Source organism: Capra hircus, chromosome 25 (assembly GCF_001704415.2).
Source record: "Capra hircus breed San Clemente chromosome 25, ASM170441v1, whole genome shotgun sequence".
Classification (NCBI taxonomy): Eukaryota; Metazoa; Chordata; class Mammalia; order Artiodactyla; family Bovidae; genus Capra; species Capra hircus.
Genome location: NC_030832.1, coordinates 7355458 through 7372032, shown reverse-complemented (window position 1 = coordinate 7372032; position 16575 = coordinate 7355458). Strand labels below are relative to the sequence as shown.

Sequence of the window (16575 nt, the reverse complement as noted above, 5' to 3'; positions counted from 1 at the left end):
CCAAGTCTGTTCCCTATGTCTGTGTCTCCACTAAGTGTCAGTCACTCAGTCGTGTCCAACTCTGTGCCACCCCCATGGACATTGCTGCCTTGCAAATAGGTTCATCAGTACCATCTTTCTAGATTCCATATATGTGCATTAATATACATTATTTGTTTTTCTCCCTGACTTACTTTACTCTGTGTAATAGGCTCTAGGTTCATCCACCTCATTAGAACTGGCTCAAATGCATTCCTTTTCATGGCTGAGTAATATTCCATTATACATATATATATATATATATATATATATATACCAAACTTCTTTATCCATTCATCTGTTGTTTCCACGTACAGTATTTTCTTAATTTCTGCTCTACAGCAAAATGATTCAGTTACACACACACACACACATTCTTCTTTCTTTTTCATTGTGGTTTATCATAGGATACTGAATATAGTTCCCCGTACTATGCAGTTGGACCTTGTTGATTATCCATTAAAGAATTTTTATATAAAAAACTGACCTGTCTTTTTTCTGTGTAGCAAGCCTAGAAAAATCAACTGAAGAGGGAGATTTTGGAGAAAGGGTGGTTGAAGCTGGAGGGAGGGGCTATTGAGGATGACCTGCCAACAGGACAGGTGCGAGCTGTCCTTCCTAATCCCCCCGAGGAGAGCGCGTCCACTGAGCCCAGAGCTGTGGGAAGGGCGTCGGAGGGCAGACTCCCTGAGCTGGGGGTGGGCGGTGGGGTCGCGGGGCAGGGCTGGGAGGAACCGCAGACGCCCGGCAGAGCCGCGAACAGGTGGGATGCGAGGGGAGTGCGGGAGCGGATAGATGGGAGGTCTGCGAGCAATTGAGCAGCAGGAGCGAAAGGGTACGCCGGGCTGCGAGTGTTGATGGAGGTGGGGTTTTAGATCGTGATGGGGTCTGAGCGGGGAGGCGGTGCCCGTCCCATCCTGCAGGTGAGGGGCTGAGGGGCGGAGCCAGGGGCGGAGGGAGGGATCGAGGTCCCGCGGACCCAGTTCTGGCTCCCAGATCCGGGGCGCGCGAGCTGCGGGCGGCAGGCGGGGTCGCGGCTCGGCGATGCGGGTGCACCTGGGCGCGCTGGCCGGCGCGGCGGCGCTGACCGGGGCGCTCAGCTTCGTGCTTCTGGCGGCGGCCATCGGCACCGACTTCTGGTACATCATCGACACCGAGCGCCTGGAGCGGGGCGGCCCGGGGGCGCGGGGCCCGGCGGGGGCCGCCAACCACAGCCAGCTCGAGCCTCTGAGCTCGCACTCCGGCCTCTGGCGGACCTGCCGGGGTAAGGGGGCACCCGGGGAGCCCGGGCGGTGGCCGGACCTGTTGCTTGGCGCGCACTCGGCTCTCAAGCCTCGGAGCCCGCGAAACGCGAGGTCCGGGGCCGGACGGGAGGTGGCCCGGGGTCCTGGGGCTGCCATCGCCCCTATAAAGAGATGCCCCGCTCAGGCCACCGCTGCTCCGCGCCCCCACACCCCCCGGGTGGGACATCCAGGAGGGACGTGGGGACGAAGGCGCGGGCCGGGTCTGAACCCCCGGGGACCCCCCCCCCACGCCCACCGATTCCTCTGCCCCACCCAGTCCAGAGCCCGTGTGCGCCGCTGATGAACCCCTTCTGGCAGGAGAACGTGACCGTCAGCGACTCGAGCCGACAACTTCTCAGTGAGTCCGGGAAGGGTGAGATGGGGAGCGGAACCCGGGGCTGGACGCCAGTTTGGGAGCTTTTATCCAAACAGGGGGCGGGGGCCCTGCGGAGGAGAGGGCGGCAGAGGTGGCCTCTGACATGGGCAGGAGCGGGGGAAGGGGTATAGGAGAAGGCGGTGGGACCCTCTGGCTCCACGCGTGAAGTTGTGTGGTTGGGGATTCATTCGACAAACGTTGGCTGCAGGCTTTCGGTGCGCGGGGCAGCGGGTTGCTGCGCTCCAAGCCCCAGGCAGAGCGCTTAGGGGGCGCAGAGGCTAGCGGGCGAGACCGAGGGGGAAGTGCGCAGTTCCATTTCAGAGTGGCAAGCAGCACGGGGGAGGGTGACTCGGAGCCCGAGAAGACACCTTAACCAGCCTGGGGAGCTGCCTGGCACACCCCGTGGTCAGCCGTCGCTGCATCCTCGCTGTTGAGGACCAGCGCTTGGCAGCACCACCCAGGATGCAGCAAATATTGGCTGAACGATCCAAGAGAGGAAAACCAGGAGGCAAAGGACAGCTCCCCATCGCCAGGGGCCTTGTGTCTGTTGTTCCTGGCTGACTTCCCAGTGCCTGGCACGGTGCTCCGAAGTCAGAAAAGCTGGCAGGATTGAGGACAGAATTCGGGAGAGCAAAGGGGCTGAATAGACACTGGAGGGAGGGGGGAAAAATCAGAGTCATAGTTCAGTTCACCTGCGGCCAGACCTGGAGCTGAACGCTTTCCATTTCAGCCTTCATTTAATCCCCACAGCCTTCCTACAAAGTTCTAGTTCTTGTCATCTCCATCCTAATTACTTTTGCAAAGAGGAAACACGTGTAGTGAGAGGTGCCATACAAAGGAAATGATGAGGAAATGAGAACGGAGTTCCACAGACCTTGAAAAGTATGGGCAGCTTTTGATAGACTTAGTGAGGGTTGGGGATGGGACTCTTAGAACAAAGACAAGTCCCTGGCATGGCCCACGAGGGCTGCCAGGGCCCCTCTTCAGCTCCACTCTCCCCTTTGCTCTTTCCTCTCCGGCTGTGTTGGCCATGCACCAGTTCCTGGAAGGTGCCGCATCTCCTCCTGCCACAGGGACTTTGCACACGCCATTGCCTCCACTTCGAGTCCCCCTGCTCCCATCCTGCCAGCCTGACTTAGTTCCTACTCACAGTACAGGTTGTGTGACATTTTTAGAGTTAAAAGCTGACGCCCTCATTAAACAAGCTCCATGCCAGCAGGGACCATGTCTCTCTTGTCACAGCTGGAATTTAGCACAGAATATTTAGTATTTAGCACAGAGCCTGGGCTTCCCAGGTGGTGCTAGCAGTAAAGAACCCGCTTGCCAATGCAGGAGATGCAGGTGTGATCCCTGGGTGGGGAAGATCCCCTGGAGGAGGGCGTGGCAACCCACTCCAGTACTCTTGGCTGGAGAATCTCATGGACAGAGGAGTTGGGCGGGCTACAGTCCATAGGGTCACAGAGTCAGACACAACTGAAGTGACTTAGCACACACAGCATTGGCACAGAGTAGCCCACGAGCCAAGGTTGGCTGAGCAGGGTGAGAGTGAATGCAAACTATATTTTAGAGGTGGAACTCAATCCATGTTTGTTGAATGAATAAATGAGTACATGAGTGAACCGGACTGCTTCTCTGAAGTCCACTGGTGTGCTGGAAAATGCTCAACAATTGGCTCTCTGGGGGAGGGGAGCATCTTGAGTTGTGGCATTTGCCAACCTCTGTGCAGTAAATATTCCCACTGTGGTCAATTTCAAGCTGTCTACATTACGTCAACTGGTTCTGCATATTCCTGAAAACTTAACAGTTGACTGATTCAATGGACATGAATTGGAGCAAACTCTAGGAGATGGCGGAGGACAGAGGAGCCTGGTGTGCTCCAGTCCCTGCGGTCACAAGAGCAAGACAGGATTTAGCAATAGAACAACTCTGATATAATCCAGCTCCAGTACACCATGGGCTGCCCTTGTAGCCCAGTTGGTAAAGAACGTGCCTGTAATGCGGGAGACCCAGGTTCAATTCCTGGGTCGGAAAGATGCCCTGGAGAAGGAAATGGCAGCCCACTCCAGTATTCTTGTCTGGAGAATTCCATGGACAGAAGAGCCTGGCAGGCTACAGTCCATGGAGTCACAAGAGTCAGACATGACTTAGCGACTAAACCACCACCTGCACACCACTGCGTGAAGTCCCACTGAAGGAAATATCCACTAGATGCTTGGAATGTGAGGGGCGGGGCATGGAGGAAAGGAAAGGATCTCACAAACTCTGTCCTCAGCTCCAAGTTGCACCAGGAAGACCTCTGGGTGTTCTCAGAGCATTTCAAGCATCATCAGGAATTCCCGTTCCAAACCTCCTATTATGAGTTAGTTAGCAGGCTTCTGAATGGATAGCTCTGGTCCACATAACCAGGAGATGCTGTATCACTTACTACAGCCTTAAACCAAAGGTGGGTGTCCCTTTGCACGTGGAAATTATGCCTATGCAGCTTATTTATTTAAAACTTAAAAATGTATTTATTTGGCTGCGCCTGGTCTTAGTCGCAACACACAGGATCTTGGGTGTTTGTTGTGGCATGAGGGATCTTTTTAGTTGTGGCATGCAGGATCTAGTTCCCTGGGATCTAACCCTGGATCTAACCAGGGATTGAACCCCGGCCCCCTGCATTGGGAGTGCAGAGTCTTAGCCGCTGGACCAGCAGGGAAGCCCAGCTTATTTTTGTTTGTTTGTTTAATCAAGTAAACAAGAGGGCTTTCCCATGGCGGGGCGGGGGGTGGGGGGTGCGGGGTGGGGTGGGTGGAGAATAATCAAGAATTTTTGCCCATAAACTGAGGGCTAGAAGTCAAAGCCCAGCTTAGACCTTTACCAGGACCCCTCTGTGATTCCGGGGTTGGTGTCTTAACCTCTCTGAGCCTCAGCTTCCATATTTATTGAAACGAGATAACAAAACCCTAAAGGGGTGTGGGGTCAGGATTCCACGAACTAGCTGGATGAAAAAATGGACCTTTACCTGGCACCCGGCTTAGTGCCTGTTGTTGTGTGATCTCCCTGTTGCATCAAAGAATGATTTGATGTAAACGTGCTAGGAACATACTAAGTGATCAGTAAACTCTAGTCCTCTGTACCGTTCCTTCCAGCCTCTTTTAGATGCAGTCACATCTGTGGCCCTTTGCTGGGCTGGATGCTGGCCTTCAGCCTACTTATCACATCAGTGGGTACACTGGATGGCTAACCAGTCAGCACTGGTCTGGCCTCTTTGTGAAACTTGACAATGCAGCGGCCCTGCATGGTCCAGGGTTTTGAGAAACAGGCAAAACCCACGTCCACAGTCTGTGCATCTGTTCACCCTCTGCCCCAGGTCTACGCCCCGGCTTCACCGCCAGCCAGGCATGTTGTTGTTGTTATTTAGTCGCTCAGTCGTGTTGACGCTTTGTGATTCCATGGCCTGCACCACGCCAGGCTTCCCTGTCCTTCGGTATCTCCCAGAGTTTGCTCAAACTCATGTCCATTGACTCGGGGATGCCATCTAACCATCTCATTCTCTGTCATCCCTTCTCCTCCTGCCCTCAATCTCTCCCAGCATCAGGGTCTTTTCCAATGAGTCGGCTCTTCACATTGGGTGGTCAAAGTAGTGGAGCTTCAGCTTCAGTGTCAGTCCTTCCAATGAATAATCAAGGTTGATTTCCTTTAGAATCGCCTGGTTTCATCTCCTTGCTGTCCAAGGACTCTCAGGAGTCCTCTCCAGCACCACAATTTGAAAGCATTGATTCTTCAGTGCTCAGCCTTCTTTATGGTTCAGCTCTCACATCTGTACATGATGGCTTTGGGCGAATTCCTCTACTTCTCTGAGTCTCAGTTCCCTCATGGGCAAATTGAAGATAACTCTCATCTCTCCTTATAAGAACAGTCGAGGCTGAAATGAGAGAGTGTATTTCAAGAGCCTCCTCCAGTGTCTGGCCCTGTAAGTGTACCCCGAGTATTAGCTGCTCTTGCTACCACTGTATCATCAGAGAGGAGGCTGGCCCTTCAGACCTCGTGCTCACTGAAAATCAGCCCCAGAGACAGCTTTTTCCCAGAATCTCTTTATCCCCAGAAAGAGTTCTGAATGCTGGCCAAGTTCTTTTATTGCACAAAGAGGCCGTGTTCCTTTTCGGACCTGCAGAAGAGTCAGAGAGGATGAAGACCAAGTGACAAGCTGCATGCTCTGTGAGTCAGCCTTCTAGACAGACCCCCTCCTGAGGGTGTATGGGAAGAACCATTGATTTTTCCTCCAAGAAAACCCATGCGGGCAGCTTACTTCTGTACCCAGTAAAACTCCACCTTGCTTGGATATTTTACCTTCTTGATTAGCTCTGGGGATGTCAAGGGTTTGCTTCCCTGGCTAGGGACTGGGAATTTTTTTTTTGGCAGAGAGAGGCAATCTTCAAATTCAGCACAGTTTATTATTATTACTTTTATATTTTAGAAATATTTTCTTGGCCCTGCTGCATGGCATGTGGGGTATTAGTTCCCTGACCAGGGATTTGCCCTTTGCATTGGAGGCTCAGCGTCTTAACCACTGGACTGTCAGGGAAGTCCCAGCACAGTTTAGATAAAAGAGCCACAGTTTAGAGCCACCCAAGCTAGCTGTATCAGCCTTTTGAAAGTGATGGAAACTCAAATCACACTGTGCATGCATGCTAAGTTGCTTCAGTTGTGTCTGACTCTTCGTGATCCTATGGACTGTACCCCACCGGGCTCCTCTGTCCATGGGATTCTCCAGGCATGAATACTGGAGGGGGCTGCCATGTCCTCCTCCAGGGATCTTCCCCACCCAGGGATCGAACTCGCATCTCCTGCAGCTCCTGCATTGCGGGAAGATTCTTTACCGCTGAGCCACCGGGGAAGCCCCCAAATCATACTGGTTGAAACAAAACACGGAATTCCTGGTCCATGGCGCTGAAAAGCTCACGCCCCCCCCCACCCCCAGGACCTAAAGAGTTAAACACATTTTTTTTTCTTTTTCTCTCTGGGCTTTGCCTCTGGATTCTGCTTTCAACTAAATGCTCTCCAGTCTCAGCAACCAAAATAGGAGACTGTTGCCCAATCATTCTGCAACTCCTGGTAGGTCTCTCATTGGATCAGATCAGATCACATGCCTAGGACTGAGCCAATCAGTATGGCCGAGGGCAAGGAGTGTGCTGATTGGCCAGGCTGAGTCATGTGCCTCTCTCAACAAGATGAGGTGGGGTCAGCCTCATCATAGATAAGGTCCCTCTGACCAGTTCTGTAACTTCTGGCTGGTCATCTGCTTCCATAAATGGGCTGTTTTATAAACAACAAGGTCCTGCTGTATAGCACAGGGAACTATATTCCATATCTTGTAATAAACTATAATGGACAAGAATATGAAAAAGAACATATATATATGATAACTGAGTCACTTTCCTGTACAGCAGTAATTAATGTACCATGGCATCCCACTCCAGTACTTTTGCCTGGAGAATTCCGTGGACTGAGGAGCCTAGTGGGCTATGGTCCATGGATTCGAATAGAGTTGGACACGACTGAGCGACTTCACTTTTCACTTTCAATGAAAAATAAATTGAAAAAATAAATGGGTTGCTTTGAGATGAAATGAGGTCATATAAGCAAAGCTTCCAGCATAGCTGTTTTAGTCACTCAGAGATGGCAAAGAATCCAGCTTAGGTTACCTAAAACAGGAGGGGAGTTGCGTCTTCTGCGTTAAAGTCATGTTATCTCCCTGAGCCTCAGGCTTCTCATCTGTAAAATGGGGCTTTGTTGTTGTTGTTCAGCTGCAAAGTTGTGTCCGACTCTTGTGACCCCTTGGACTGCAGCATGCCAGGCTTCCCTGTCCTTCACTGTCCCCCAGAGTTTGCTCAAGCTCATGTCCATTGAGTCCATGATGCCTCATCCTCTGTTGTCCCCTTTTCCTCCTGCCCTAAAATGGGGGTAATCATTGCAAACTCCTTTTTTTTTTTTTTTTTACTTAATGCTGGGGATAAAACATGGTGAGACTGGTGGGGTGCTTGCCGCCTACAGCTTAGTGTCTAATGCAGGAGGCAGGTAACAAACACCTGGTGAGCAGTGAATAAATAAACTAAAATGGCTTCAAACAGTAGTAGCTGTAACAAAGGAAATAAAACAGGGGCATGGAGTAAAGGGAGGTGGGACCCCTTTTGTGGAGTGGTGAAGAGCAGTAAAAATAACAGTCAGTGCTTACAGAGCAGGTGCTGGGTGCCAGACCCTGTCCTGAGGTCTTCATGTGTTTCCATCCATTTAATCTCCACAACAGTCCCATGAGGCAGGCACTGTGATTTATCCTCAGTTTTCAAATGAGGAAACCAAGGCATGGAGAGGTTGGGTAAGTGACCAAAGTTTGCACAGTAACTGGATGATCTGGGATTTGAACACAGGCAGTTTCTACTCTCTTAGAATGATGCTACGCCGAGGGTAATTTCAGTATAATGTGACGGTGCTGAGACCGGAAGAAAAATTCCTAGCCTGTTTCTTGGGTTCAGAACCCCGCTCTTCTCCACTGCCCGCAGTAGGAGCTCAACACTTGAGAACTAAGATTACCATGTAGAATTAATAATACAAATAATGTTGACAGCAACATGTCATTTTTTCATCAAGAGCAAATAGGTACCCAGGTGCAAGAGATTTTTTTTTTGATTCAGAAATGCTTTGTTGCAAAGGAAAAGCAAACCCTGAGAAAAGCCAAGATGTTCACGCCAAGAATAACTTCGTGAACGATCCATTATCGCACTGTTCAAAGAACAGCTTGATGGGCAGAGCAGGCTTCCGGAATGCTTGCGAGGTCAGAAAGCCCCAGGGTAGTTAAGAAGTAATAGTCTTTCTGTTATGGAGAGCAGAGAGGTGTCTGCGTGCTCAGTCAAGTCCGACTCTTTGTGACCTATGGACTGTAGCCCACCAGGCTGCTCTATCCATGGGATTCTCCAGGCAAGAATACGGGAGTGGGTTGCCATGCCCTTCTCCAGAGAATTTTCCCAACCCAAGGGTCTAGCCTGCGTCTCCTGCATTGCAGGCAGATTTTTTTTTTTTTTTTTGGTGAATTTTCGAATCTGTTGTCACTAGAACGTGGCTCCTTGGAGGACCGGAACTGCACCATCGTCGTCTTCCTGATCGCCAACACGATTATTAGTATCATTTTAAACAACTGTATTTATTTATGGCTCTTCTGGGTCTTCAGCACTGCCCAGGGCTTTGCTCTAGTTTCGGCGAGAGGGCTTCTCCCTGCGGGGGCTTCTCTGGTTGTGGAGCACAGGCTCTAGGGTGCTCGGGCTTCAGTAGTTGAGGCTCCCAGGCTGCTCCATGGCACGTGGGGTCTTCCTGGCCCAGGGATCACGTCCGTGTCTCCTGCATGGGCAGGCAGACTCTTTACCACTGAGTCACCAGGAAGGCCCATGATTAATTCTAGTTGGTAATCTTAGCTCTTCCTGGGTCGTGCTCCTACTGTAAACACTGTAGTGGATTGGGTTCATTGAGTCTTTTGCTTTTGCCACGCAGCACGTGGAATCTTATTTCCTAGACCAGGGATCAAACTCAGGCTCCTGCATTGGAAGTGCGGGGGTCTTAGCCACTGGACCACCGGGGAAGTCCCAATGCTGGAGTGGACTGAAGGGTATCACCCTCCAGAAAAACATGATCCTAGTACCCGGGAATGGGACCTCATTTGGAAAAAAACATCTTTGCCAATATAGTTAAGGCTCTCAAGATCATTGTGGACTAACCTACATCCTATGACAAGTGTCCTCGTAAGAAAAGGGAGAATCGCAGAGGAGAGACAAGAAGGTCATAGGAAGATGGAGGTGGACATCAGAAGGATGCTGCCACCAGCCAAGGAATGCCGAGCCTTGTCAGCAACCACCAGAGGTTGGAAGAGGCAGGAAGGAGTCTTCCCCAGAGCCTCTGGAGGGACCAAGTTCCTGCTGACACCTTGATTTTAGACTTAGAGCCTCCAGCACTGTGAGAGAATAAATTCCTCCTGCTTTTAAGACATCTGCTGTTGTTGCTCAGTTGCTAAGTCAAGTCTCTTTTCGACCCCATGGCCTACAGCATGCCAGGCTCCTCTGTCCTTCACTATCTCCCAGATTTTGCTCGAACTCGTATCCAGTGAGTTCGTGATGCCATCCAACCATCTCATCCCCTGCTGCCCCCTTCTCCTTTTGCCTTCAGTCTTTCCCAGCATCAGGGTCTGTTCCAACAAGTCAGCTCTTTGCATCAGGTGGCCAAAGGATTGGAGCTTCAGCTTCAGTCCTTCCAGTGAATATTCAGGGTTGGTTTCCTTTAGGATTGACTGGTTGGATCGCCTTACTGTCCAAGGGACTCTCAAGAATTTTCTCCAGTACCCCACTTTGACAGCATCAATTCTTCAGTGCTCAGCTTTCTTTATGATCCAACTCTCACATCCATACATGACACCTAGTTTGTAGTAATTTATGATGTCAGCTCTAGGAAATTAAAACAGCCATCTCAGCTATAGAAGTGGCCACCTTGTTTTTTTTCCACATCATTACGCTCATGTCCTTTGTGACACTCGGTCTGTAATCATCCCCTTTATTTTCCTGAGAGTCTGTCTCCTTCCTGGACTGTGATCTCAGTGAGGCCAGAGACCTTGTGCCCTGCTGATGCCCAGGCTCTATGGGGCCCTTAGACATTCGTTTCTGAATGAGATGTACCTGGAGATGGGGACCTTTCTAAGTAGAACAGAACTCAGAATCAATATTTATGTCCCCAGACAGCAGTCCTGAAAATAAAAAACTAACAGAAGACCAAGGCACATTAAAAAAAAATAAAAAAGTACTAAACCAAATTTCAGCAGGAAATGTTACAACTCTCCCAGGGGGAGACCTGTTCTCGTCCAGATATTTAATTGAACATGTACAGGAACTCAGCCGGCAGTGTGTCTGGGGAGCTCGCACGTGGGGCTGCAGGGACGAATCAACTCCGGGAAACCTCATTAATTTCTAAATGAGAAATGATTTCATTTCTCAGCTAGTGTCTGGAGGCAGTAGCATGCACCAGACTGATCTTAACAGAACCCGGTTTTCACACCAGCTGTTGTGCTTCCTTGTCCAAGATCTTTCCTTGAGAAAGGAAGGAAGGAAAAGAGGGAGGGAGCAAAGGAGGAAAGACCCCAAGTCCCCGTGCCCTGGAATCACGTTTTGTCCTGTGACAGCCCCGGGAAGGAGATGGGCCTTGTCTCCTCGACTCGCCAAGGCTGCTGGCATTTAGGGGCTTGCAGACCAAGGGGTGTGATACAGGGGAAGGCAGGCCGGACGATCACCTTCATCATCTGTACGGTTGGTGCGGTCATGGTTGATTTAATCCGGGCTCTATGGGCCTCTCCATCTCCTCCATGCACATTGTCCTTGTGGTAACACAGCGAACCGCATCTCATGACCTCCAGGTCAGAGACGTGAAAACGGAGCTTCTGAGGAATGAAGTGACTCACAGGAGACACGCAGTCTGGGGACAGAGCAGGGGGAGGGGATGGACGGGTGGCACTTTTCTGAGTGGTTCTTTCTCTGGCTTCCCCCCTTCTCTCCTGTTCAATCCTCGCCCCCCCCCAACCTGTCACTCTTCAGGCTCCCGTGGCTGGGAGGGGAGAGGGGGGCATGGCTGGGGCAGACCCTTCGGGATGTGAACTCAAGCATCTTCTCTGGCGGTGTTCCCTGCTGGTTCAACTCTCACATCCATACATGACCACTGGGAAAACCATAGCCTTGACTAGACGGGCCTTTGTCGGCAAAGTAATGTCTCTGCTTTTTAATATGCTGTCTAGGTTGGTCATTGCTTTTCTTCCAAGAAGCAAGCGTCTTTTAAGGTCACATCTGCAGTCACCGTCTGCAGTCACCATCTGAAGTGATTTTGGAGCCCAAGGAAATGAAGTCTGGATGTGAACTTGGGAGCCTTCTTTCAACCGCCTACACCCCTCTGCTGGCTGCTCTCAATAGAGCGACCAGAGCAACCTGTAGAAACTGAAGTGAAAGTCCATGTCTCTCATGCCTCAAGGCAGGCTGGAGGCCTCTGTCTCAATCAGTGCTGTGCTTAGTCGCTCAGTCCTGTCTGGCTCTTGGTGACCCCATGGACTGTGGCCTGGGAGGCTCCTCTGTCCGTTGGAATTTTCCAGGCAAGAATACTGGAGTGGGTTGCCATGCCCTCCTCCAGGGGATCTTCCCAACCCAGGGATGGAACGCAGGTCTCCTGCATTGCAGGCGGATTCTTTACCGTCTGAGCTACCAGGGAAGCCCTCTCATTCGGAGAGAAATGAAAAATCTTCCCGATGGCTCCGGAGCCCCGAGCCCCACGCAAGCTGCTCTGAACGATCTCCCCTCCCCACGTCCTCACTCTCCCTCCCCTCAGCCACCCTGGCTGGCTCTCCCGGAGGAAGCCCCTCCGGGCACACCCCCTCCCATCTCTGACTCCTCCCTGCTCCATCCTCCCCTGCTGTCCCTCAGTTCTAGCCCCTCTTCACGGCTGCCTCCCTCACCTCCTTCAGGTCTTTGCTCTGATGTCACTTCCGCAGTAGAGCCGCTGCCCTGCCCGCTTCTCAGCGTTGTTGTTCACTCCCTTCCTGGTGCGTTTGTCACCGTTTCTCAGCTTCATCACTTGTTCACTGCTGACCCCACACGGCAGGAACCTTGGTGAATTTGCTTATGCGTCTGCCAATCTAGGGACAGAGCCTGGCACCCAGCACGTACTCAATACACATGTGCTGAGTGAATAAGCGGACAAACAAGGACAATACCTACTTACAGGGTGCGTGGGATTTAAACGAGATGGTACTTATACAGCACAAAGCCTGGCATAACAGCTTCAATAACCACAGCTTCCCAGGTGGCTCTAGTGGTAAAGAACCCGCCTGTCAGTGCAGGAGACCCAAGAGACGCAGGTTCGATCCTTGGGTCAGGAGATGCCGTGGAGGAGGGCACGGGAACCCACTCCAGTATTCTCGCCTGGAGGATCCCATGGACAGAGGAGCCGGGCGGGCTACGGTTCACAGGGTCAGACACAACTGAAGTGACTTAGCGCAGCACATTAATCATATTCTTATCATGGCTATTTTCTATAATTTTGTTTACTTATTTGGCTGTGCTGGGTTTGTTGCTGCTCGGACTTTTCTCTAGTGGAGGTTCCAGGGCTTCGCTCGTTTCGGAGCACAGGCTTCAGTAGTCGCAGCTCCTGGGCTCCAGAGCACAGGCTCAGTAGTTGCAGGGCGTGGGTTTAGTTGCTCTGCAGTATGTGGGATCTTCCCAGATCAGGGGTCAAACCTGTTTGCCCCCACCGTTAGCAGGCAGGTTCTTTACCCCTGAGCCACCAGGAAGCCCAGATCATCATCATTATCGGCAGTAGTAGTGGCAATTCCCCGCCTCCCCCCAGCGTTTGGGTGCTGGTCACAGGAAATGCTCGGTAGGTGTTTGTTGATTGACTGAAGGATGTTAGTAACTGCCTGCTTCTGTCTCCCCTAAGCCATGCATGGGACGTTCGTGATTCTGCTGCCGCTCAGCCTGATCCTCATGGTTTTCGGGGGCATGACGGGCTTTCTGAGCTTCCTCCTGCGAGCCTCCTGCCTCCTCCTGCTCACGGGGACCCTCTTCCTCTTTGGAGGTAGGTGCCTGGCTGGCATGGGGCCCCTGGTGCTGGGAGGAGCCGTGCATGGTCCCCCAGAAGGAAGGAGGGTGGGGGAGACCGCATCCCCTCTGGGGCTTGGTTTGCCCCGCTGTGATCTCCTAGCTGGAAGGGGTGAACAGGTTTCCTGCCCAGGGTCCCTGGGTCTGTGGTCCCAGGAGAGAAGCCTGGGGGTGAGAGCAGGTTCTGAGAATCGTTTTCACTGTTTCATAAAAGAAGCTGAGTCCCGAGAGCTTCAGGGTCAGGGTCACAGGCTGGCGGGAGACCCTCGCTGTCTCATGCACACCTGCCATCCTGACACATTGCTTTGCTTTGATTGATTAAAATCAGGCAAGTCAGGCAATGGCTGGGCTTCAAAGATGGGATCTAGCACTTGCTGCTGCTGCTAAGTCGCTTCAGTTGTGTCCGACTCTGTGCGACCCCATAGATGGCAGCACACCAGGCTCCCCCGTCCCTGGGATTCTCCAGGCAAGAACGCTGGAGTGGTTGCCATTTCCTTCTCCAATGCATGAAAGTGAAAAGTGAAAGTGAAGTTGCTCAGTCATGTCCAGCTCTTAGCGACTCCATGGACTGCAGCCCACCAGGCTCCTCCGTCCATGGGATGTTCCAGGCAAGAGTACTGGAGTGGGGCGCCATTGCCTTCTCCGGAGCTTTATAGCCTCCTGCTTATTTACTTACTGGCCGCACTGCATGGCTTGTGGGGTCTTAGTTCCCTGACTAAGGATTGAATCTGAGCCCTTGGCAGTGAAAGTGTGAAGTCCTAACCACTGGGCCACTAGGGAATTTTCCTGGGTCATTTGAAACGGTCCTTAAGAAAAGAACAAAAACAGGGACTTCCCTGGCGGTGCAGCGGCCAAGACTTCATGCTTTCCATGCAGGGGACCTGCCTCTGTCCCTGCTCAGGGAACTAGACCCCACAAGCTGCAACTAAACACCCTGCACAGTCACAGAAGCAACACAAAACAAGAACAGGGATGACACACAATCAAATCCATGGAGGGAACGGCAGAGTAGTGCCTGGAGGGGAGAATACCATAGGCTCCCTTCCATTCACTGTAATGTTATTAAGAATATCGGCATTAACAGTTTGCCCAGTGATGAACTCTCCAAATGGCGCCTCCCCAGGAGAAGTCTCCATCTCTGATTTGCCACGAGACCAGGCAATATAGCGCTTGACATGTGGCAGGTGCCAGCGTGGAGCTGAGATGTAGACTGAGGCTAATGTGTTTAAATAGCCCCCCGGGTCCACTGACTGTGAGACTGGACAGCGGGCCCTAATCACACAGGGACAGGGAGCGGCCGTGTGCAGGGTGCTGTTCTGGGTGCTGGGGAGTCCAGGGCGGACCCCTTGGGGCTCACACTGAGGCAGATGGACATTAGCTGGTTCACAAACAGATACAAAATTCCAGTTCTGACCCGGGCAGTGATGGAGTGCCGTGAGGCGCTGTGAAACCATGGGAGGGGGTGGTTTGGCCAGCTGTGGGGTGCGGGGGATGGCATCCAGGAATTGACACGAGCTGAGATAGACGGGGGCTTCCCAGGGGGCTCAGTGGTAAAGAATCCAGCTGCCAACTTGAGGGAGACCTGGGTTCCATCCCTGGGTCGGGAAGACCCCTGGAGGAGGACATGGCAACCCACTCCAGGATTCTTGCCTGGAGAGCCCATGGACAGAGGGGACACGCACACTCACAAGTGAAAGATGGATGGGGAGGAGCTACCAGTGGCAGGAGGCGGGGGGGCAGAGGACGGGCAGCAGAGGGAAGGAGGGTGGTGCTGGGTGTCTGTGGGGGTCCACCAGCTCTCCTCTGTCCACTGCAGCCCTGGTGACCCTTGCCGGCATCAGCGTCTACATCGCCTACTCGGCCGCCGCCTTCCAGGAGGCGCTGTGTCTCCTGCAGGAGAAGACACTGCTGGACCAGGTGGACATCCGCTTCGGCTGGTCCCTGGCCCTGGGCTGGGTCAGCTGCGTCGCCGAGCTGCTCACCGGGGCCACCTTCCTGGCGGCAGCCCGCGTGCTCAGCCTGAGACAGCGGCAGGACCAGGCCATCTGAATTCGGGGGGGGGCTCCAGCTTGAGGGCGGAGGGAGCGGCTTGGACTGGAGGGGCCGGTGCTCAGGGACACCATCCTGGTGGGCTGTGGCTTCCCCTTGGTCTGAGGCCACCACCAGAGAGCTGCTGTGGGCTGAGCTCCGGGCCTGGCGGTCGTGTTAGCGCTGCCTGGCGTGGGGGATGCTGTGTCCAGGCACCTGTGTGTCTGTGGCCTGGAGGAGCCCGAACCCGTGAGACCACACAAAGCGCCCCCTCGGTCACTGCAGCCTCTGTGCACTTCCTCTGGCTCCACTGCATCCTCACACCTGCCCTTTGGATGAGTCTGTCTGTTAAGACAATGGAGGACCAGAGAGGTTAGGTAACTGTTAGAGAAACACAGGAAGCTACAGGCGTATTCTCCGACATTGCAGTTTCTCTGGGTGGTTCCTGCTGACTGGCTGCGGCCTGGATCCTGCGTGTGGAGGCGGCTGCATCTCAGACACTGGGCTTCAGGCTTCCCCGTGACCTGGGGCCAGGCAGGAGGCCCTGTGGGGAACCGGGGGGAAGACCGCAGAGACGTGGGCTCCTCAACAGCCAGGTGGTGGATGTGTCCTGCCTCACCTGCCCCAGCCAGGCTCATGCTCACCTGGTTCCTTACAGGCTTCGTTGGTATGATGATTCTCCTGCCTGCAATTCAGGAGACCTGGGTTCCACCCCTGAGTCAGGAAGATCCCCTGGAGGAGGGCATGGCACCCCACTCCAGTATTCTTGCCTGGAGAATCCCATGGACAGAGGAGCCTGGCGGGCTACAGTCCATGGGGTCGCAAAGAGTCAGACACGACTGAAGCGACTTAGCAGCATAGCAGCTCTGTGACTGGAGGGGGAAGGTGTTTTCTTGGCATGGCCCCGGCGGGTCTGCCTGGGGGCTTGTGCCCGCCTCCGTGGCCCCATTGGCACTGAACGCTCTTCAGAGAAGACTCGGTTCCTTTGGGGTGAAAATCACTGTAGTTTGGTTTTTTCTTGTGTGGTGGGGAAGTTCAGTCTAGAATAGGGAGCTGGGAGGTCCCCGAGGAGTTGGTCAATGGCTAGAGTGACCTCTGGGGACTGATCATAACTCTTCCTCCCTCCTCCAGAAAGTTCCATCCCTCTTTCCTCCTGATATTCTGGTCCGTGGGGATGGGGGCCCCAGAGTGGCTGTGTGTCTGAACTCCCCCGGGGCAG

The 16575-nt window shown here is 53.0% G+C and overlaps 1 protein-coding gene across 1 annotated transcript; it reads left to right on the top strand.

The window, feature by feature from the left end:
• Positions 1063-16111, top strand: TMEM114 (transmembrane protein 114). The gene is made up of 4 exons (XM_018040101.1): positions 1063-1282; positions 1579-1659; positions 13168-13305; positions 15145-16111. Exons 1-4 carry the CDS (start codon positions 1063-1065, stop codon positions 15375-15377), a joined length of 672 nt encoding a protein of 223 aa, XP_017895590.1. The 3' UTR covers positions 15378-16111.